Below are 23,112 nucleotides of genomic sequence, written 5' to 3'. Positions count from 1 at the left end.
AAATCTGCCATAATTCCCTGGTTCACTAAGTAAGGCCGTACAATAAAATTAGAGAGATGTATATTCATATCTAGTAAGTAAAATTGTAATTTCGTTATCAGGACAATCGGATGAACCTGGTGGATTATGTTGTTTCGTACTACCTGCGTAACTTTGACAAGGTAAAGAACTGTCAATCACATCAACACAATACTTTGCTGTAAAACATTTGTCACTCATATATACTTTTAAATTTCCCTCCACTGGTGCAGGACGCTGGAACAGATAAGAGTGTGTTCCCTATGCCTGAGCCTCAGGAGTTCTTCCAGGCTGCTCAGGTTAAGTTTGAAGACCTCACCAAGGACATGAGGAAGCTGAAAAAAGATCTGACTGGTAGGACATACCCTGTTGTATATTCATTTTCACTGTGGGTGTTGAGGCTTAAACCGCACACCACATTGCATTTTCCTTTGTTAGGTCACATTTGTTTCATTGTAAATCAGTCAGAGTAATTGTATACATTACCGTCGTTCACCAGCGCAGTTTGAATGTAAATGTTGGTCTCCATGTGATCTTCCTGCCCTGTGTAAAGAAGGGTTGGGGTTGCATTGAAGACCTTGGATGGCCAGAGGTCGTCTTTTTCCCAGTTGTCAGACATTGTATCTCTGAAAAGCCGTGTCATCATAACACCACAACCTCTCATGTTTCAGAAACTATGTCAGAGCGTCTAGCCAAAGTGTAATCCTGCATTTCTTTGTTTTAGAGCAGAAGTTGAATCCAAAAAAGGCGACTTTCAGCCCATTGACGAAACATCGTAATAATAACTGATGCAATGTAAACTTGATTGTGGTGTTCAGAGCTCAAAGTGTCGTGGGTGCAGAGCTTCTCAGCCAGCCAGCCAGTCTTGGCCCAAGCCAATTGGAGGTTAAAGGCGATGCCCCCCAGTGCCCCTGGTGTCTGTGGTTATTTAAATCAACCAATAATACGGCATATGAAAGCAATTAGATATGCTCAGCAGCTTTCCCCTATGTTTTTTAGATTGCTGTTAAAGCCCTCTCCTCTCTGACCCGAGGGAAAAATACAAAGAGTCTACTAAAGTACCCAGACCTACCTCAAGCTGTCACTCATTTATTAGGAAAAATGGAAGACCTGAAGACAATAAATGCAACATAAGGGCCCTCGTATTTGATCTCTGCTGCAGCACAGTCTGGCACAGTAGTCCTCGGGGGTATTAGCATCATAGGGCGAGCGTTGGATTCTGGATGTTTGGCGAGCTCCACCTTTGACTCCCACCATTTTTATCCTCTCCAGCCGCCAGGAATAAATATTTATGCCGGGCTATTATAAACCAGCCTACAGAAAGCAAGTGGTCTTAATTATAATGCTAACACAGATCACTTCCATCCACATTGTGAATTGTGTCTGACACCGCGAGGCTAACACTGACTCACACTTTGGTTTACTCGCTCTGTTTGACTGAGGCGACAAGTCTGTCTGCCCCTCACCTGATCCTGAGGTGGCGACTGCCGTGGTCGGCGGTGTCTCGCCCTCCAGGCTAAGGTCACAGGTCAGGAGACTCTATGCTGCGAGCAGTCTCTAAGCTAGCCTCCTCCATACACGCATAAAAAGGGTGCCTATCTCACACAAATCTCAGCATACTGTATGTAAATTAACCCAGGAGTGGGTTTTCAGATGCTGCGTGTGTGTTTAGCGTGTAGCTGGAGTGATGCTCAGGAGCTGGTCCCCGTCCACTTTGGCTGCCCTCTCCTTCACTTGGCTTGTGCAGAAACATGATCCTCTTTTGATGGGGCTTCCTGTTTGGGGAGAGGGTGATGACCTCTCTGTGTGCTCCTCTCAGGGGGAGAGGGATGAGTGGGAGGCCATGAGGAACCAACCTACTGTAGGGATCCCATAAGTCTTCAATTCAAATCATGTAGTACAATTAGAGTCCATCACCTAAAGAAAACAACTAAACATTTATCAGGCAAACTTGCTCATCAAATTCAAACTTGTATTTTCAGTCCTGTGTGTACCTACATAAAGATCTCTTTAACTGCTGCGTAATTGGACTGGACAGAGAGGCAGGGACGCTACCGAATGAAATAGGATCAAATAAAAAGAAACGGTCAGAGCTCATTTGCTGCTCAGGGGAGTTTAGTGTTTCATAGAAGCCCTGGCCCAGGCTAGGCATTCATCACTGTGGCAAATGTAGACAGTGTCCTGATTTTAAATGGCCTTTAATGTCAGGTTCAGGCAAGGCCTTTAGCCTGAGTTCTGTTTTACGACAGAGGCTCCGCTAGGAATGGCATGTGTGAATTCGGCGTGCTGAGGTACAGTCACCAAATAACAGGTAAATAATGCTAACTGTTTGGGATGTTTGTCAATGTTAGGTTGCAAATGGCATGTGCCTTAAATAATGTATCAAATTTGTCCACATTATTGCTACATTTCATTTCAATTTCGATCAAAACGTTGTTTATTTAACAGTACAACTAAATGAATTAGTTGTTATAGATACATATTGCCCTGACTAACCATGGCATTCCCTCATGAGCCAGACATTTTGCATGATGTCTTTACCTTTCAGCACAGTAATCTCCAACAAAAAGGTACGAAAAGGGGTTATAGTTTGAAGGATAGCGGTTGATTTATGAGGAGGGAAATGGGAGAGAGTGTCTTACATTCTCTCCCTACAGAGGTAGTCTCCTGGCTGGCCTCAATGAGGGGGGGTTAGCTGCCTTCATCCCGTAGAAGGGGGAGCTGGAAGTCTGACAGTCTGCTGGGATTGGAGATAATTGGGGATCAGTGAGAGAATTCACTTTCCAGGTATAAATAACAAAAAATATGCCAGGGATGGAGCCCTGTACTGATTTAACCTCCGATAAAAACATTTTCCAAAGTACCTCCCAATTGAATTAATTTTTTTACAACAGGGCTTGAGATTCACTATCTGATTCTACATGGAGGGATTTGTAAAACTGAAAATAAGAAGTTATTGTTTTAGTTGGGACTGTAATTCTGATGGCAACAAATCTTTTTGTGTTTTCATGTGTTTCTCTGTTTGGTAGTCATCTCCCTCAGTGTTTACTTTTAATACTGATCCAGAGCTACAGAGACAGGAGGTGACGGGGTGTTTTGAGACAGGAACATTTATCACACTGCTAGCTTGCTCATCTTGTGGTGCTCCACAGTCTGCCCATCCTCTGTTTAAGCATTTTTATAATCCCCACACACACACACACAGTTGTGCATTGTCTTGGTGTGATGTGATTTCCTGGTAGCTGTAGTGAGGGGCTTTGGCTCACTGTGGTTAACTCATAAGTACATATTGACATCAAAGGGGCAAATTTTTTTGCAAACCACGCAGGGTAGAGGTCTTTCTTGTTTGTTTTTCTTCCCGTTAACTCTCCCACCGCCCCCAGTTACCCACAGCTGTTGTCATTATTACACAATAGCTGCTTGACTCTCCCCACGTAGGATGTGATAGATTACAGGATGATTCCTCTATAGATAGAATTGCATATGCAAGGGTTTCTTGAGTGCTTTAGGTTACCAGTTCTGATTCAGTCTGTGTTTTCACTCATTGTGGCATTTTAACCTATAGCTCTGGTTGGATATGTCCGCACATGGAAGCTCAAATGTGGCTCATGAAAAGGTAACATTTCTGTCCTCTGTATTTGCTGGCCTAACACATTCCACAAAAGTGATTCATTTTTATCAGGAAGCTTTTTTTTAACAATCCTATGATCAATGATGTCTTGATGGTGAATACATTAGCACCTCGGTTCCAGAAATGGTGAGACCACTGCCTGTGATCTCATCTGTTTTTCTCTCTTAGTAAATGTGTGTGTAGTGTGTGTGTGTGTCTTTGGTAGAACAATGTCCTCTGTGGCTACATGACCTGACTGAGAACCTGACTGGATACAGGGGGAAACACTCTGGTGTAGTCGTCGTTTTAAATTGTAAAATAAGCGTTGTTTTTTTTCGCTAGTCTCAATAGGAGGAAGGAAGCTGTTGGAACAGTTAAAAATAGGAGGGGTGAAGTGTGTATTATCACTTTCTCAGCTGTTGTTACCATTTTGTTACCAACTTCAGTTTTGTCTCATCTTAAATATTTGTATTCAGACATTACCTTGACTAAGAAAATATTAGATTTTTGGTTTATGATTTTTCCTTTTGTTGTATAAGATTTTTGTATTCTGTGTTATTAACTTCTCATCTTAATATGAAAATATAATTTATAGATATGCATAGATCACAAAAAATATTTATTTCGTTATTTGTAATTAATTAATAATATTTATAATTGTGAGTGACCTTATTTTTCAAATTACGTAGCATACAATTGTACTAAACATAGCAAACCAGCATATAAATTTCTATATTTTGACTATAATATATTTGTAAATTGTAAGTCTTAAAATGTACCTATATAGGTATCTAAAAAAATGTATGATCATAATTATGATGCAAAAATGAAACATATTTTTAGGAAAACACAAAAAAATGTTTTTTAAATCAAACAAGTTAGAAGGGAAGAACGGGAAAATGATTGTCAAATAGTTTTTGCATCAAAGCAGAACATCCAAGCAATTAGTTTAAAAACATTAGATACACACTTTTTGTAAAGCAAATTTTTGCTCTATTCATTTCAAATTACTTTTAAATGTGTGAATAAATATAAGGTTTACTGTTTGTGCAGAGCAACGCATTAACACTCACTGCTCCACTAACTCCCCTTGGCTTTATTTGGGACCGATAGAGAATGATATAAACTGGGCAAAGGCCCTTAACGTTGTTCTGTCCAACCATAAACATGGAGTCAGTGGTTTACTTGTAGCAGAATTCTGCTGTTCAATACACAACTTTAAAATCATGACACTGTCTCAAACTGGGGTTTTTATTCTTTACAGCTGCTGTGTTTTTTTTGGGTTTCCTTTTTGCGGCCTTTGCTGTCTGGACCACATTTAGATGCAAGCCGCCTTTTTTAAATTGTAGACTTGCTGTTTTGAACACAGTTTTAATGGGTCCTTTTGAGTTGGGGGATTTCTGGTAAGGAAATGCGGTTTGTCTAAACAGGATATTTTGGTGGTCATGTTTGTATGCCTGTCTGTTTCTTTTTTTTATTTTCAAAACTGCCTGCTCTGACTGTCCAATAAGGGTTTTTGGAATCCGAGCTATGAGGCTGTACATAGTTACTCCTCGTGTTTCCTGTCTGATATATCAAGACAGCCAATAAATAAAACATGTAATGGACTGAGTTCTCCAAGCTGCAGGTGCAGCGGCTCCACGTGCGAACATATGAGAGCCAAAGTCGGATCTAAAAGCTGCGACGCAGTGAAGTGAGACGGCGGGCCAGACCTGTTAATGCTCTTGTTGTGTTGCGGCACTATTATGCTATGCAGTCATAAGCAAGTTAAGGTATTTATTGCGGCCAATAATGACTTGCAGATTGGAGGAATGTGCCGAAGTTCTTTCACCAGACGTCTGTGTGTAAAGTAACCCAGGCTTACAGTGGAGAGGTTCGACTGGAACACGCTCAGTCACGGCTGTTTCCTCTGTGTGAGCTGGCTCATTTGGCACGAAGCCCGTCCACAAACAGCAAACACATCTGTGGCACTCAGATGGACAACCAGGTCGAAGGCAGAATACAAAGCAGAAATGTGTCTTTGACTGCATCTTTCCAGAATACAATAGTAGAACATTGGAAACAGAAACAACATGTACAAATCACACAAATATTACTGATTTGTTCACATGCTTTCCACTATCAGTTGACATCAGTTAGGAATAGAAAAAGGATTAAAAACAAATTAACTAAACTATAAAGTGAAACTATTATTTCATGTTTGAATTTCACAGTTTACCCTTTAGTTGAATTAAACTTCCATTTTACTCCTTGTGTTACGCCCAGCTTTGTCTCCCCCTCATTGGGGGGAGGTAACAAGGGAAGTGTGTTGGTGGTTTTCCATTGTGGCACATCTAGTCAGTCAGTAATTGTGATTATTTTGAGTGTGAAACACATAATGTTCCATACACTTAACAACAAGAAAGTGAGTTTGTACTTTAATAAAATGGCTCTGAAGACAGCCCAAGCTTCTTTCAGGTGATCTTGTATTTCACTTCCCCTTTTATTAATTTGTTTTCAGGCTTTAATTAGCTTATATCCTGTAATGACTAAACTCTTTTCATTTAGTTTCTTTTTTCTTTTATTCCTTTTATTGTAAGGCCTTTTTATCCTTCATCATTTCCATTATTTGTCTCCTCTGCTCTCTCTGACAGCGTGTGAAAAGAACGTGCAGAAGGTGTCCACTAACTCTTCGGAAGAGAACCTCCAGCCCTTCAAGGAGAAGATGACCGGATTTGTCTCTGCTGGTGAGTTGAGACCTTTTATCTGAACATTATCAAAACATTATGGAAACATGAATGATTTATTTTTTGTAAATAACTAGAAAAGTTAACTGCAAAAACATCTCATCACACTTAGACAGCAACCAAAAAACACTTAGACAGCAACCAAAAAACACATTTATTTAATCCTTAATAAGGTGATCGACACAGTTTTGTGTTAGATAAGAAAAGGCACCTTTGCCCAATCTCGTCAATCTCTCCACGCACAGTAAAAAACAAAGTAACTAGTAATAGATGTTTGTCCTCAGTCCTGCTCATAAAATGACCTGTCTTAAGTTGTAAAGGACCCTGAAAGAAAAATCTGTGTCTTCAAAGATAGAGGTTAGGAGCTACTCGTGAAACCACGCTTACAGAGCAAAAATCCCCTTTTTCACCCTGACGCGCAACATGGGACCTTTTTAAAAAGAGAAAGATGTAATTATGCTTTCCGGCATGTCAGACAGTCAGCTGTGTGGTGCACAATCTGCCTCTCAGCGCATGTATATATGTGTGTGTGTTCTTGCTGGGAGAGGGCGTCTTGGTGCGCTGTAAGACAGCATTTGGACAGCAGTCTAAAGGCCTGTAGAAGGGATCACATTGCCTCTAACAGGGTTCTCATGTACTCTCTGCTGCCATAAAGCTGGCAGGGCACCTCTGGCCGCGGCCTTGTAAAGACTGGCCGGCCTCAGTGGATCAGGGCTGTGGACCACCGGGACAGGAGCAGAGCTTCCCCCGGGACACACTGAGCATCTCCCCGTGTGCCCACTTTCGGATCAACACACTGGTCTTCTGACCATTTATTATAGTTGTAGTAAATGCCACCCTAAATATCCGTACTTTGTTTCTTCTATTGTCGAAATAACAGACTGCAAGTTGGGCTACAACACAGGAAAATAAATCCTTCCACATCAAATGTCCCTTTCAACCTTAATGTCTTTATTTTCAACTGAAAATCAACAGTGTAAGAATTGAAACACAAGTGCTTTTTTTGATTCATTATGAAAGATTTCTGAGTACACTTTTGTCTCACTTAAATAAAATAATAGTCCATGCCAGCCATTAGACACAAATTCCACTTTTTCCACTTTTGCTTCATCTAAGCTGTATAGACACAAACCCTCCGCTGCGTTCAAGACATCTTCGTTTGCCGCAGATGGCTCCATCTCTTTCTCCTGCTGTCACATCACTTGTTTCAGATGTGCCTGGATAAAATAGCTTGAAATGACCTAATTAGATGAAAGTTTTATGATGTGCACTTCAAATCAGTAGGTAATTATGGTGCACTGTGTTATCGTGGAGGCTTAAAACTAAGGGATAAAAAAAGACCCAAATATCAGAAATCGACCAGCAATGCCTGTTAATGGAGTCGGGTGGCTTATATTGACTTCTTTAGGAGGGCCTGTATTTAATATTCTTTGCTGCTGCCTCCCTCACCAGTAGTACATATCTTGGCTTTCATGCCAGTATTTGTGTCTTGTTCACCAACTGGGGGCATGCTGACCGGCCGCTATCAACTGTAGGGATAAGTACCTCATACAGCCCCACTTCAATCTGAAATGATAGACTCACTCCATCATTAAGGTGATGAGGTATCTCCCCAAAAGATTGAGCTGTATGTTTTTGGTGCAGAGTGAAACTGTGCGGAGAGTCCCTGTTTATAGTGAAATTCCTGAAAATTGTTTGTTATTTCATACCAAGCCAATTTGTTTTAATGGAAATGTGCCATGACATTGTTCTAGTTAGTGTATCCCCTTAACAACTTCTGAGTAGCGCTAAAGCCTCCCCCGAGCTTTGGCTAGTATCACTAAATATTTGAAAGCTTTTACAGAAATCACTGTGGTTGCCACTGGCTACAAAGCAGCATTGATTTGCAAAGGCACATCTTGAACATAAACTCTCCAGTGGGATACTTGTAAACCTCGCTTTCATAAACAGAATTCCGCGAGCTGTTGCCCGTGCGTTGGGAGGAGCGGGGTTTAATCATTGTGCGTGATGATTCCATGACTTCAAAAGGCAAAACAAAGCAACAGCTCCTCACATCAAAGAGTGGCCGTGGTTCTTAAACTCTGACTCATCAGTGATCGAATACATTTCTCACCCAGGTGAACGCTCAGGAGGCTGATGCCAGATGCATGTGTTTGACACATGATTTGAACATATTGAAATGAAGTGCTAAGGAAAACTTTTTCCTTTTTAAACAACAACACAAAAGTGTACAAGCAAATCAAGACTGGTGTGACTGAGTAGTGCTGACCCATAACCTCGCCTGTGGAGAAGCTCACAGCGGGGCCTGCAGGTGAACCCAAACGGCCCGCACTCTGCCTCTTAAACTTGGCTGTGTGATCTCTACCAGATCTAACAAGGGATACCTCAGAAATCCTAGTGATCGTAAGGGTATGCCTGTGCTAGCCCTGTCCCTGCTTTGAGCCAACTTCTCCCTACCAACAACTTGTATCTCTCTCTATTGTCAGAACTATTCTCTAAGTAAAAAGAAGAAACTGCCCTTGGCGATTTTGTCATCTAATCAAGCACCTTTTTCCTTTCCCTTTTATAATAGGAGCTCTTTGAAACCTTTGGGGATACTCTCCTGGAAATTTTTACATGTTGAAAACAAGGCCATGACTAATTGAAAACAAATTCCTGCTTTTATTCTCAGCTTTATGTAAGTCTCATTTCACCGGCCCTCTTAGGGGATACATGTTTATCACATTATTTGTTTTCAGTGAGTCAATCTTTGTTACCCCGATAACCAAGATTCCACTTGCGTAGACTGCGTAGCTTTTGCATGTGACAACTGTCTAAGGAAGCTATTTTTGATGAAGATGTGAATGTGTGTTTTAAGTAGAGGTGCTGTGGGGAAACAGAGAGCGATGCTAAGGATTTCCACCAAGCATCCCTCCAACACTGCTATCCATCTCTTTGTCTTCTAGCTGCTAGGTATAGCCGCGGTTTGGAAAAGTGTGTCAGAGTTTTAAAGCCCTAATTTATTGTCCGTCTCAGCATGCACATCTCATAACTTTCTAGTTAGCGACTACTGGTTTCATGTTTACACAGGGAGTCGTGGAAGAGAGACTTCACACTCTCACTCTCTGGTTCGCTCTCTCTCTCTCTCCCTCAGCCTCTCGGCTCCAGTGCCACCTCTGCACAGTCGCACCAGAGGGGTACCTCAGGCGCCAGCCTGACCCCCACTGAGACTAACGCCATTGGTCACGGCCCCTCTACCCCCCACCCCCCTTCTTCTATCCCAGACATGGCCACAACTTTCATTCATTAGGTTTACCTCAGCCCCCTTACTCACATACATGTAAAAACAAAAAAAAAAGAGTGAAAGTAAGAGGTAGTTGGTCAGAGACTTAAGCTCACCTTCTCCCAAAAGACCCCCAAACCTGCCTTTGAACAATTTTTTGGAGACTTCCCCCTCTTAAATCTTCAAGTAGGAAAGGTCCCCCATCATTGTAAAAAGGATGAATCTGGAAAAATGCAATAAATCTGAGATCACAGGCACTCTCTGGCCCTAGATAAATTCTTGCACCTCGGTCTGGCCCGCCGCACACATCTGCCTTGCATTTAGACACTTTTACATGGCAGGAGTCCACAGGAGCCTCCAGTTCCCAAGCCTCTCTGCTCAACCCTGCGCCCCTGCTTTCGGCTCTGCTTAGAACATGCACATGTATGTCGACACACACACGCAAAACAGACCACGGCTCCCCGCCCCGAGCCAAGGCGTCACAGGCTCACACTCTCATGCGTCAACGCACAGAAGCACGTCAAACTTTACAATGTGCTTAACTGTCACTTGGATAACACGCTTGCCGTGTCACTGACATCTCAACCCAGAGCCCCTTTCTTCTTCTTTCCTTCGCTTTTAACAACTTTAGGGACGGCTAATGAACACAGCGCCCCCCTCTGGAACCACCAGTGTTCCTGGGATCGGCTCTTATTGGCTTTCAGAGGAAAACTGTGTTCACCTATAGCACCAAAACCCTATTATCTTCCCCTTTATATGTCCTAATTCAATATTTTCTCTCCTTTTCTACAGCTCAAAAGGAGCATTCAGCTGAGGAGGAAAGACTGGATTCAGCGCAAAGAAGGTAGGTCACTGTCTGACTACAACAGCCACAAGATGAGATAAATTTAAAGTTAGGAATGAAACATTATGTTTGGATGCATAAAATGTTTTATTTCTTTGGATTTCATCAAGTGTAGTGAAATGCAAACATTACATAGCAACTATTTAGCATGCTTCACATAGATAACGTATCTGATTTCTGATAGCACTAATGTTTACTCTTCTAGCAGCATACAAATATTAGCAGCAGCTGATAAGGTTTCTAGTAAGATGAAGTAGCTTTTAAAGTATCGTGTTGAGACATTTTCAAACTGCAAACCAACTTTGATTAGACAGGGATTGTTGAAGCAGTTTATTTTACAGAATGAAGCACCTGTATTTCAACTATATATACATTCTACGCCTTTTATAATTGGTGTTAAATACAAATAAATATGCTTACCGGAGACAGCAGCCTCTATCATTACACATGCATATTGTATGTTCAGCCTGAACCGAGTGCTTCTTCCCCATGCAGTTCCTATCATTCTTATCTGCCATGTTTTGTGCAGAAGACTCCAGAGAGTTCTCCGAGAGATTTATAGGCGAAAGACACACTGGCAGCCGCTGAGCTCGCCGTCCGAGCAAAATCATATCTGGAACATTTCATATTGGAAGAAGATGGTGGAGCAGACAAACAAAGCAACTAGATTATTTTGGCCTTGTTTGGATAAAGAGCAGGATTGTTTGCTTTATATCGCAACTCTCCCACTTCCAATATAAATCATGAAACGCATAAAGGAGAAAGTGAGAGACGCTGGACGCACGAAAAATGGGAACTGTAAACAATTAGGAAGTTGATTGCTTTGGACAAAACTATAATTCAGCAAACTGTTCCAAACTGTTCTGTTTCATGTTGCCATTTTTAACCCAAGTGAGAACTGCTGCACTTCTCACTCCTTTTTTCTCCATGTAGTGATAGTTGTACTGACGTGTGTGTGTGTGTGTGTGTGTGTGTGTGTGTGTGTGTGTGTGTGTGTGTGTGTGTGTGTGTGTGTGTGTGTGTGTGTGTGTGTGTGTGTGTGTGTGTGTGTGTGTGTGTGTGTGTGTGTGTGTGTGTGTGTGTGTGTGTGTGTGTGTGTGTGTGTGTGTGTGTGTGTGTGTGTGTGTGTGTGTGTGTGTGTGTGTGTGTGCCCTCTTGTGCATGAGTGACACCACTGTAATGAAAGCATTGAACTTGGAGGGGGAATATTGATCAAACAGGCCCCGCAGCTGACAGCACCTTTTGCATTTAATGAAGTTTGTCTTTAATTTCATCTAAAGAGGGGGCTTTCTGACTGTCGTTAGGTAGAGCAGGAGGGAGGGGAGGGCTCTTTCTCAGGTTCCCACAGAGCCACCTCGTAAAAGTGACACGCTGTTGATGAATATGGGCGTCAGCGGGCTCACCGGGCCTTGGGTGGGCTCTCACATCTGCGCTGGATGAGGGCTCCTCGCACACATCAGCAGCAGTGGCCGCACCGTTGTGGTGTTAATAAAGGAAATAGATAACACATCCTCAGTGCCACCAAATACCTCGGCCTCATGAGGAGTGTCTGAGTTTAGACGCCTGACAGTGAAAGTAAGCCACCAGTAAGAAGGGCTGGGCCAAATGAATCACCATCAGGAAAGTGACTCAAATGATGACTGTCTACAACAATGATGCAACTACAAATTATTTTCAGTATTGATTTAAAGGAAAAAATAATGTTCATCACAATCTCTAAAGAAAAACATCTCTGACCAATATTTTCTGACCACATTTCACTTGTCTTGATTGCATCATCAATGACCGTTTATGACATTAATTGACATACATTTGCCATATTTATTTGTTTGGTATCATATAGCCAATAGAATCAAGCTTACAGTATAGAGTCCTGATCTTGTTTTCAACCATGCTAGATGTCTGGCACAGGTTTGAAAATCCAAAACTGTTGGACTACTAATAATATTGCATTTTGTACACACATTTATGTTTCCCACTGGGTGAAATGTAATACATTTGACGATCTCTTAGTGTTACATTTAGTGTCATAAGCAGGTCAAAATTTAAATTTTCCCAGTACTTTCCTATATAAAAAAAATACCTGCAAAGTGAATGACTAGCTTATTTTAGCAGGCTAACATGCTAAACTCAGATTGGAAAATGGTAAACACACATACCTGCTACACGTCAGCATGTTAACATTGTCATTAGCAGCATGTTGTCATGTAGGCGTTAGCATTAAGCTAAAAGCACTGCTGTTTATGACCTTACAGATCTGCTAGCATTACTTTTTAGTCTTGCTCCAATAGTGTTTCATAGCACATCTAAAAAGTCCCATTGTGCATAACCTTTTCCATATGTAAAACTAAATCTAAAAAAGTACATTTTGTAAACAATAATATTAAACTATTGCCCAGCATTACCAGTCCAAAATATCTTTAAGCTTGATGTAATTGTGTGTACAGTGTGGCACAAAGTAAATTATTTGAGACATTCTTGTAAAAAAAAGGTTATTTGGCTAATCCATAGCGAGTTACGATGCCTTTCCTCTCAACATGCAGTTCTAATTTGCCTGGTTGACGTTTGGGTTCACTGAGGTTTTCTGGTTCTGTCCTCAGTTCCGTCTCATTAAGCTTCCTTCTCCCACATCATGCTCAATTTCATTTGGCCCGACGGCCTCCTCCACAGCCACCAGGCATTCATGGTTTCATAGATGCTAGCTCGTAAGTTACTCTACTCGGGCACTGCGTTTCTGACGATGGCACAAAGCGGCTTAGTGCCTCTGCTGAATCAGCCAACAACATAGAGTCTACTTCTGTAATCGTTTTACTGGGGAAACAAAGGAATGCAGAGTTGCCTGTCCAAATATTTCCCTGATTCTCACGGCTGCTCATGGTTTTGTAATGTTTTTTTTTTTTATAGCTGTCAGTGAGGAATGCCGGCTGTGGGTGCTGCAGTAAACCCTCTCACGGCAATGGCATCATAGCATGGATTTCAGAAGTGTGTGTGCAAATTTAATTGTTCCGCGCTCGCAAATGAACAAAGGCTTGATTTTGTTTATGTTTGGTAGGTATACTTGCGTGTGTGAGTGTGTTTGCATCTGTTTTGAGTGAAACCCTTGTGTATCTGCCTCTTGCCTATGCTTGAGAGGGTAGAAGAGAGAAGGCGCTGTTGCTTGATTTGTGAACGCTTTGACATGATGACCCAGGGTCATGACAGAGAAGAGACTGTGTTCATGATGCCAAAGCAGGCCCGGCTTCAACAAAGCTACCTGGGAAGAATGGTCTGTTTGGTCGATCTAAACATCCCAGAGACTCTGATTTCTTTTGTAGCGTACAGGATGATCTACTGCGCTTTTTTGAGCATCTCAGCAAAATGACGCATCACTGGGAAATGGGAAGCAGAAGCCTATTTTTTCGTCGTCTGTGCAGCATATTGTTTCATTTCCCTCCACATGAACGTGTCTTAGATTAGCGCCACAAAAAGCCACCTAGCATCTGGAGGTCAGAGCCTATCTGGGTGTCAATGGGACCGGGAGCATCCCTTGAATCATAGTTGCCTTTTATCAACCCCTTTGACAGTCAAGGCAAGAAAATGTCTTTTATGTTTGGGTTAGGGAGGGAATCTGAAGCAGCAGGCTGCGTTTCATGCCTTGTGTGTGCTGCTGGGATCCTTGGGAAGAGTTCAGATTTGGTTACAATTGAATTAGGCTGAGGAGCTGGTCCTCAGCAGTGCTACAGTCCCTGTGAACAGAAAACAGAAAATGTGTTTATTAACACAGATCTGATGTTTCAGCCTGTATCATATTCACATCTTTGATAGACTGCCAGCAAGTATGTTGTAGGAGCTATGAGTGTGTGTATGTGTGTGTGAAGAGCAGCAGTCTGTTCTTGGCTGTCTCCGTATCCTCTGGCAGTCTTCCCCTGCAGGCTGTGGAGGTCAATGTGATAATGGCAGCCGCCGCTACTGACTCTCCCCAGTGGCCCAGCAGGGTGGATACTCTCCTTCCAGCTCTGTTTCTCGCCTCTCTGTCTGACTCCACATCCATCTTTTTCTGTGCGCTGTGCCTGAAATTGACCCTTCTTACCCTCCATTTGTCTGTGTTTGGTGGACACCTTAGTTTCCTTTTTTATAGCTTTTTAATATAACATAGTCACTGGCACACAGTATTATTAAGGTCTGAGATCATTTAAAGTGTGTGATAAAGATGACACTATTTGTTCCTCTGTTCTGTTTCCCAATGCAGTTTCCAGGACACAGTGAGCTACTTTGGGGTGAAGCCAAAGTCCGGAGAGAAAGAAGTGGCCCCAAATTACGTATTTATGCTTTGGTACGAGTTTTGCAACGACTTCAAGAACGCTTGGACACGACAAAATAAGAACATCTCCAAGGAGAAGTGAGTTGGACTCTGGTGGGGTTGCTCCTTTTTTTTGTTTGGTTTCTCTGTCGAAGTCACATGATTACATGTAATGACATCCCACAGAGTTATCACAGATTCTTGAAACTTGAAACTGTAAGCCTGTGTTACAAGTGTGCATGATGGGAAATGTAAGATCTAGTGTTTTTGGATCTTCATCCAAGAGAGAGAATTTTTCTTACCCTCTGAAATAGAACCTTTTTTTTTTGTTCCTGTCACATTTTTCTTACTGTTGTAAATCCTCCTTGGAAATGGCACAGTAATTAAATAAGTAAAAATGGCTTTTGTGCAGTACAACACAAAATATAACATCTTTTTTATTGTTAAGACTTTGTTGAATTGCTTTGATAATTTGTTTCTGTAATGGTTTTACAAATTGGGATCTATATATGCAAGACTTTTTCATGTGGCCCCAAGTGTTAGCAATATTGGAGAAAAACAAATTGAGGCTCCACATACTTTACATACTGAACTATTTCCATTTTTACTACCACTATTTACAACCTCTCTTGTCCTCTCCTCTCTGCTGCGTGAACAGCCGGCAGTTAATTCCAGTTTAAATAACTGTTGGTCTCAGGCGACTCGTTCCTGGCTTCCCGGTTGTGCTTAGGAGCGCATCATTCAATGTTTTTGGATTCGCCGGATCTCGTTAGTTCAACTTGTTTATTAATTTTCTAAATTGAAATCAAATAAAGGGAATATTTTAATGGAACATCACATATTTTAAAGCTTAATGTGAAACATCTTTCTCTGTCAGTGGATTTACCTCTCTGCGGAACACACCCTTACCAAACTCAGGCTAAACCATCATATCGTTGGGTCGGCTCCTTGTCTCTGTCACCTTCAGATAGGCGCTTAAAGACCTCTACACATCACACCAAATTACCGCTAATCGTCAAGGGCGATGTGCAGATGCTGAATTACAGCAGAGAGGGAGGCCATCAAAGAGGTGGCCAAACGGGAGGAGCTGAGGCCTCGGCCCTGATCCTGAAGTACGGGGGCCTGATTTTATGATGTATCCTCTGACCTGAGGCCTTAAGTCAGTATGGTGGTAGGGGGGCATTCCAACCAAAGGACAGCAGGCCCTCCTTGCAGCCGCCTAGCTTTACTAGCAAGCGTTATTGGAGAACTGATAATCACTGTAATGATGCTGGACATGCAGCCCAAAAGGCAGGAGGGCTGCATGCGCTGATATGGACTGAAGATTTTCATTACTGCATGCTCTTTCGGGGTTTTAAGTATCATGTAGTGCCTCCATGGCGGGAGACGTATCATGAATCTTACATTTAGTGTCCTACAGGTGATTCTGTCTAAACTGAGCAGATTTCTCAGCCCCGCCGTGTTCTCTCTCTTAATTGTTTACTAGGTAATAGTGTCCCTCATTACTCACAGCTGATGGTGCTTATGTACAATTAACTTTATTTTAAATACTGTTGCACACTCATAAAAGCCAAGTGTTTTTTAAAGGCTGCCTCATTATCTCATCAACTCACTGTCATTCTCTACTGCTAGTGGCTTACGGGGCTTCCGCTGACCGCAAAGTCCTGAGAGAATCTTTGTGTGTGTGTGGCCCCAGGGAGATACTTAAATGTCTTGCCCTTACTTACAGCTTCACAAGGACACAGTGATGAGAGGCTTCTGCATTTGTAATGTTTTCCAAGTTACTTCCAGTGTGTGTGCGTCGAGTTTTAAAGTCCTGCAAATGTAAAGTCAAGGACTTTCTTTTTCCCCATAGGTTAAAGGAAGCTCAGGAAAACATCAAGAAAATCACAGCAGAGAAGAGAGTGGAAACCAAAAAGATCAATGCCAACAGTCTGGTGAGAACTGATCTACATACAGAGATGGAATTTCCTGAAAGCTGCTCTTACTTGTGTCCACGATGAAATGCATACTGAATATTGTTTGTGTTTCCTGCCAACAGAAAGAGAGGCTGCGGCAGAAGGAGGCTGGCGTGTCATCCACCTGAGTAAAATTACAGCTGAAAAGAAACAAGGAGTGGTAGGAGAAGATCGCAGATCCGAAGGCCCGCTTTTTGTGTGTTTTCCACCTGCCTCGACAACAGCGGTCTGCTCTTCACTCTCTCTACAGACTCGCACAAAAACCTTGCCGGGCAACTCCTACTGCTGTTCTCTGTTTACTAACACTCACAGATCCCCACCCTACCCTCCCCTTTTCTGTCTGCTGTATGGACAGGAGCTGGGCCTGCAGCGGGGATGCATGGCTGCCACAGCCGAAGTGATGAGAGTCTTAAAGGCCAAAGATCGATCTCATTCCTCCGGCAGGGCGCGACCTCTGAGTGCCCAGCTTGTGAAAGGTCTCAAGGGGTCAGTGTGATTCACAGCTGACACATCCAAGAGGTTCCTTCTGGATCTATAAGAGCTGAGAAACCATTTGTTTCCTAAATGAAGACGTAAGAGAGCAGAGTGATAACGCTGCTACATTTTCAAAGACGGTGCTCATGAAGAGGAAAATCCCCATTGACAAACGAGAAATCTGTGTCTGGAAGCGGTAAAACCGCTAGTGTTCCTAGCTTATCATTCCCCATGGCTCATTAAAAGTCTTGTAAATATGTCATGTTGTAGAATCTGCAGGGCCCATGCAGCAAGAGGATGATGAATGATCCGCGCCAGGCTTCATGTGCGGATTAAGACATGTTGTGTATAAATGTGTGCGCGGACAAATCGTGGAGGTTTCACTGTATTGTGTAGCAATGCACCAGACTGACCTCTCTGGGTGACGGCCAGAGAAGAGGCCCTCAAACACACACACACACACACACACACACACACAGATGTACTTAAAAACATCAGAAGGAAACAACACACTCTGGCCGTTCACCCACTCTCATCGCGGATATTAAATATAAATTGTTAGTCCTCCATTGAGTGTCAGCGCACCTTTAAGCACTTTACTGCTTGCTGTAGCTGTATGTCGTAGCTCGCTATTATCCACACTCCCCTGGTTATGCTAACTGCGTGCATTTTTTAGATGTCTTGCACTTTTTTTGCACCTCTTTTCCTATGCAAGGGTACGCTTTCCTTGTTGGAATTTTTATGAATTTTACTGCTTTATGAATTAAACATGTTAGATTTTTTTTTTTCTGAGAAAGTCTATTAAAGTGTATGTTTTGTTATCTGAAATGTAAGATGTAACCATACTCCTGTCATTCAAGAAAAGTCTATTTATGTAAGGAAAGATTTATTTTCTGCCAAAAAGCATCAGCGTTGGTCCCTTTGAGGCTGTATTTTTATGAGTTGTAATTGACTTAGAAGCTGCGTGGTTAAATCCGATGAAAGATATATTTTCACATAGATATTGTGCCCGCGATGATTTGTTGAATGTTGTTGAAGATTTGCCTTTTCTCTTTAGTTTTGGAGAGATGAGGGGTGTATTTTTGGGAATTGAGAACATTTTAATATATCACCTACAGCCATTCGAGTTGCTATACCTCAGACAGACTTCTATTATCAGAGAATCCATAAAATTGCACCTTGAATTACTTTTTTTTACCCTCCAAAGTCTTTCACCTGTGCCATTTATTTCGTAAAAAGATCAATATTTAAGGAACTGCTATGTTTTACTTCAGAGGGTTTGACAACTAAAAAAGGCTGATACTGATAAAGGAACTGCTGTAGCCTCTACTCTATGTATGTAACCCTCAGTAGCTCTCATGTAGGTGCTCTGTAATTTTATGGAATTGTTTTAAATTTCGAGAATAAAGTACTGGATGCCGAACAAACTTGAACAACTTCTCTACATTTTCTTCTGTCGACACTTCATTAGGCCTGCAGTGAACCAAACAGATATGGTATTAATGTGAGAAACCTGAGTCATCAAAGAGAATCTGATGATTCGTTCTTCGGCCAGGCTGTGAGTCAAAACGGTTATTCAATCAGGTCTCAGCTTTCGACTGTAATATCTGTTCCGGGAAGACTCACTTAAAAATGAAGTGATAAATTGTGTTTAATCAAGGATTATTTCACCTGGACTTTGTTATAAGAAAACAGTGATATAAGTGATTTACTGTACAGTCTTTTCAAAAACGACATTTATGATGAAATAATTGCATTATGTTCATCAAAAAAGGATCAATAAATCACCAAGAGAACATAATAACTACAAATGTTTGATTATTGACTGTTTAGCTCCGACTGTAGATAAACACCTGTGGCACTTCCTTTTATTCAAACACCAAGAACTTCCTTAAGATTGAGGTCTGGAACATATATAATAATGGTGATATTCAAAATGGATGGCTGAAGAATAATTGCTTATCTAAATACCAAAAAAATCTAAAAAGTTTGAAGCTCATTTAAGTAAAAATGTGAAGATTCCCCATCCTTCGTGCATTCCCCCATTTCAGTCGTCCGACAGATTTGCGAGCCATGTCACAAAATGCAGTGAAGTTCAATTATATAATTCCAAGTAATAATTGGAAAAGTTATCCCATATTTTGTCATTAAGCTGAATGCTTTTACAATTAAATGTGGTCAAACTCTGAGATGCTCTCCAAGCTGGAGAGCAGATGAGGCCATGTATAATTTAACAGTTTAAACACCTTCCTAATTTATATCTGGTTTAAGTCACATATGATATACACAATATTCCAACATCCGTTTATTTTATATTTTCATGGATAATTTAATCATAGGGATAAACAAACCGGTTACATCAAAGATGCCTTTACATTGACAACTATTTAATCTCGATACTGGATAACCCATCACTGAACAGCGTCCGGTTTAACTAACAAAGAAGCCAATTAACCCTAAAAAAAAGTAGGCCCTCAACTTACAAAAAAAAATCACCAATTTACTTGGAAATTCATAGAAATCAATTACCTTCAAACATTCTTGTAACATCGAAGAAAAAAATCACATTTCCATTTACAAATATCCTCATACATCAAATTCCACACAGTGGAAACGTCCAGTCAAGCAAACACATATGCACATTAAAATACAAAGTGTACATTTCCCGTCACAACAAGCGTTTTCTATATTAAATAACCCGGGGTTATGCAGTCCTCTCGGGGGGAGGAAGCCGTGCGTAAAACGTGCCCATTCCAAGTCAGCGTTCCCGTGCAGTGATGCTTGTTTTCAAACTGGTGAGGAGTAAAACACTCGATGGTCTATAAGTTGCATGTCCATATGTGTTCACGCGTTATGCAAGAAGAAACTGCAGCCTACATGTACGAAGCTTTCGTGAATGCATCCTCCAAGTGGAGACAGGCACGTGTTCTTGGCTATGTGACAATCTTTTTTTTCTACCAACAATCCTGTCCGCGAGGGGATATGAAACACACACACACACACACACACACACACACACACACACACACACACACACACACACACACACACACACACACACACACACACACACACACACACACACCAACACCCAAGCCATGTCTTTAGTCCAGGTCTATGGATATACAGCGGCACTGTTTGACGCGCTGGATGCGTTTCTTCTTTGTGGGTGGCTGCTGGTCCGGACAGTTCAAAGTAAAAGTCATGGTGGTAAAACGTTTTGGCTTGCAAAACGAGCAGGACTGGAAGGCACCCTCCTCCCTGCGGATGTGCCTGGGGATGTAGAAGGAGTTGCACTGTCCGTAGCAGAAGCGGTTGATGATGGTGCGGCTGACGCAGCCCTCCTCGTGGATGGTCTGCTTCAGGGGCTGCGTCTTGCACCAGTCCCGTTTCAAATACTGGCGCTCCGTCACATGTAACGCTTCCTGGCTGGACTCCAGCACCTCGTCGGCCGGTGAGGATGAGCCCTGCCTCTGCCGGGACCCGGAGCCCGCCTGCGGAGGCTGCGGTTGCTGTTCCGATTCGTTTGGGTTGCTTTTGTCAGGATGAGGAATGGCGCCTTGTGAACCTCGGTTTCTTTTGGATTCCACGGGCGTGGAGAGCAACCCCATGATGAAAACCATACTGCAGAAGATATGCGTTGAGTTGGCCATCCTTGGGGAGAAGAGGAAAATAATTCATTACCTATGCCGTTTCAACTTTGGATGCCTTACGCACAGCTGTCAACACTTTTACGCTGCGTAAAAACGCGCAGACTGCTTTTTTCATCTTTAATTTAAAAAAAAATGTAAACAGTATCTAAGTATTTGACTAACACATATAATGTTTACCTTGGCCCAATACTTTATTAGACTATTATGCAAAGTAATGCCACCAGATTTAGCCAAAGAAAAACACTTTAATACGTTTAACAACACATCTACATATCCACACATGCACATACCAGTGGAGAAAAAGAATGGCGTTTTGTAATTTCTATAAGCAAGAAACCAAATAAAGTTTAAAGATGGATGAAGACTGTTCTTTGTGTAGTCACACACAGTCCGAGTTTAACTCACCTGCGAGAGCCTCCACTGCTACAAGTGCGATGATGTGATCCTTTCAGTCCTCTCGCGGCACCCTCCGATGTGATAGGCACCTACTGCTGTCGGCCGTACACTGGTGGGGATGTGGATGTTTGGGAGACTGAGCGATCCATAGACAGGGGCCAGGGGGTTTAATACAAATTGCTCCAGCGCCGGACTGTCTCCCTTTTAAATGTCTGCCAGCTGAGATGTGCACAACAGTTCCCTCTACATTATTGGCTAAGCACGATGTAGAGAAAATCAGAACTATCCGCCCCCTCAACACTTCCCTGAACCCACTTCAAGAAAACAGACAACAGAGGAACAGCGAGGGAAGGCAGGGAGGGAGGGCGGGAGCGGGGAGACAAGCCGAGAGCCGACAGGCCGGAACGTTTATGCACACATGGGGGAAAAAAGTATAACTGGAGATTTATTTTATTTATTAAAAGGAACATGATAATAACATAATAGTTCCCAATGTTAAACATTAAAGGAGGCGTTCAAGTTACTCTCGTAAATTACAGATGCAATCTAAGGACAAAATTAATTAGAAAGGTCGACTGTCACATTACAGCACACCTGTAAAGTATACATAGAGCTACATTTTAGTGTGACTGAACACCAGGAATATAATTGAGCCAAAAAGTAGGCTTTTATTGGAAAAAGTAAATGGTCTTAAAACCAGAAGATTGTGAATTTTAGGAACGCTATGGAGAAGTCCAGTAGCCTAATAGACATATCCTTTTAGTTTATTTTAGTCCCAAAACTACGTTTATTCTACATGAGCAGAAAAGTCCACTAAGCAACAAGTTCTATTTGATCAGTTTTAAAATCAAAGTAAAACTACTTTTAGCCGTTACATTTTTATTCAATTAAGAAAATTCAGTTTTTATTTATTTTATAAGTTGTTACTAATTACTAATGCAATTTGGTTGGATATTAAAAAAATATATAATGCTTTAACAGTGTATGCCATTAGGAGAAATGTTGACGTTGCGGTCGTGAAATGCCCCGTGATACTTTGTTTGGTAAAATCAAACCGAACAGAAATAAAGCTTTCAAAAGGTAAATCATTGCTGTATATAAATATAACAAATTACGTGTAAGTATGAAGTCACATTTAGCTCTTTTATTCTTGACAATAAAACTCCAGCACCAACACTGTCGTTGGTTTAACCTTAGAATATGTCTGCCAAGCATCAAACGTGTCTTTATCTTAATACCATAACTAACTAGGAAATAGTATGTTGCAGCATGTTTTCTATCATATATCATGACGTTACAGAAGGGTGAACATTAATCTGGAGAACACATGGCCTCGGCCCAACTGCGTAATACTTGTACTGCATCATGACGCACCGGCCGAAGGTGGAGAATCAGACCAATACAAAGGGAAACTGCACTGCCATCACTGCAGAGATACAAGTAATATAGGCTACTGCTGCCGAAACTGAGGTTTTTAAACATAATTGTTTCCAAGTTCACCCTGCACCTGAAAAGGCAGCCAAGCCACTCATCGCGCTGTGGAGATTTAAATATGAAGCAACGATTTGGACCTCCACCCTTTTACGGTCTACTCTGCAGATTCTATCTGGACCTATCACCTCTCACAAGTCATGCAGTTTTTATTATTACATAAATGCATCTGTGACGCAAGCAATCTTTCGTTCCAGAACCAACCCTATTTTTATTTTTTTAGATATTATGCTGTTATATCAGGATATAGTCGGGATATTGAGAATACATTGCTAAGCCTTCTGTTAATATCAACATGAATCACTAACATGTCAATGTAATATTTAGTCAGTGGTTGCATTACTCCCCCTTGTGGCGCAAACAAGTACTTACTATTAAGAGAAGTGAGAACAATTAAACCC

General features: G+C 41.7%; 2 protein-coding genes across 3 annotated transcripts in view; one reads left to right on the top strand and one right to left on the bottom strand.

The window, feature by feature from the left end:
* LOC134881477 (formin-like) overlaps positions 1-18,598 on the top strand; it is a 48,372-nt gene extending 29,774 nt beyond the window's left edge. For both annotated transcript variants that reach the window (XM_063908853.1, XM_063908852.1), the window contains 7 exons: positions 102-161; positions 252-372; positions 6,262-6,354; positions 10,409-10,460; positions 14,689-14,838; positions 16,595-16,676; positions 16,781-18,598. In XM_063908853.1, coding sequence (XP_063764923.1) covers positions 102-161; positions 252-372; positions 6,262-6,354; positions 10,409-10,460; positions 14,689-14,838; positions 16,595-16,676; positions 16,781-16,825 — 603 coding nt within the window. In that variant the 3' untranslated portion in view covers positions 16,826-18,598. The remainder of the gene's footprint in view (positions 1-101; positions 162-251; positions 373-6,261; positions 6,355-10,408; positions 10,461-14,688; positions 14,839-16,594; positions 16,677-16,780) is intronic.
* An 865-nt stretch (positions 18,599-19,463) lies between these two features.
* grem1b (gremlin 1b) lies at positions 19,464-21,518 on the bottom strand. The gene is made up of 2 exons (XM_063908854.1): positions 21,230-21,518; positions 19,464-20,825 (listed from the first exon to the last, which is right to left on the bottom strand). Exon 2 carries the CDS (start codon positions 20,822-20,824, stop codon positions 20,276-20,278), a length of 549 nt encoding a protein of 182 aa, XP_063764924.1. The 5' UTR covers position 20,825; positions 21,230-21,518; the 3' UTR covers positions 19,464-20,275.
* Positions 21,519-23,112: the final 1,594 nt, after the last annotated feature.

This window comes from Eleginops maclovinus, chromosome 19 (genome assembly GCF_036324505.1).
Source record: "Eleginops maclovinus isolate JMC-PN-2008 ecotype Puerto Natales chromosome 19, JC_Emac_rtc_rv5, whole genome shotgun sequence".
In the NCBI taxonomy this organism is placed as follows: Eukaryota; Metazoa; Chordata; class Actinopteri; order Perciformes; family Eleginopidae; genus Eleginops; species Eleginops maclovinus.
Note: the sequence above shows the minus strand (reverse complement) of the source record. Positions and strands in the feature narration are given on the sequence as shown.

Excerpts from the sequence above, each read along its gene's own strand:
- grem1b (XM_063908854.1), bottom strand. The coding sequence starts at position 20,824 with ATGGCCAACTCAACGCATATCTTCTGCAGTATGGTTTTCATCATGGGG.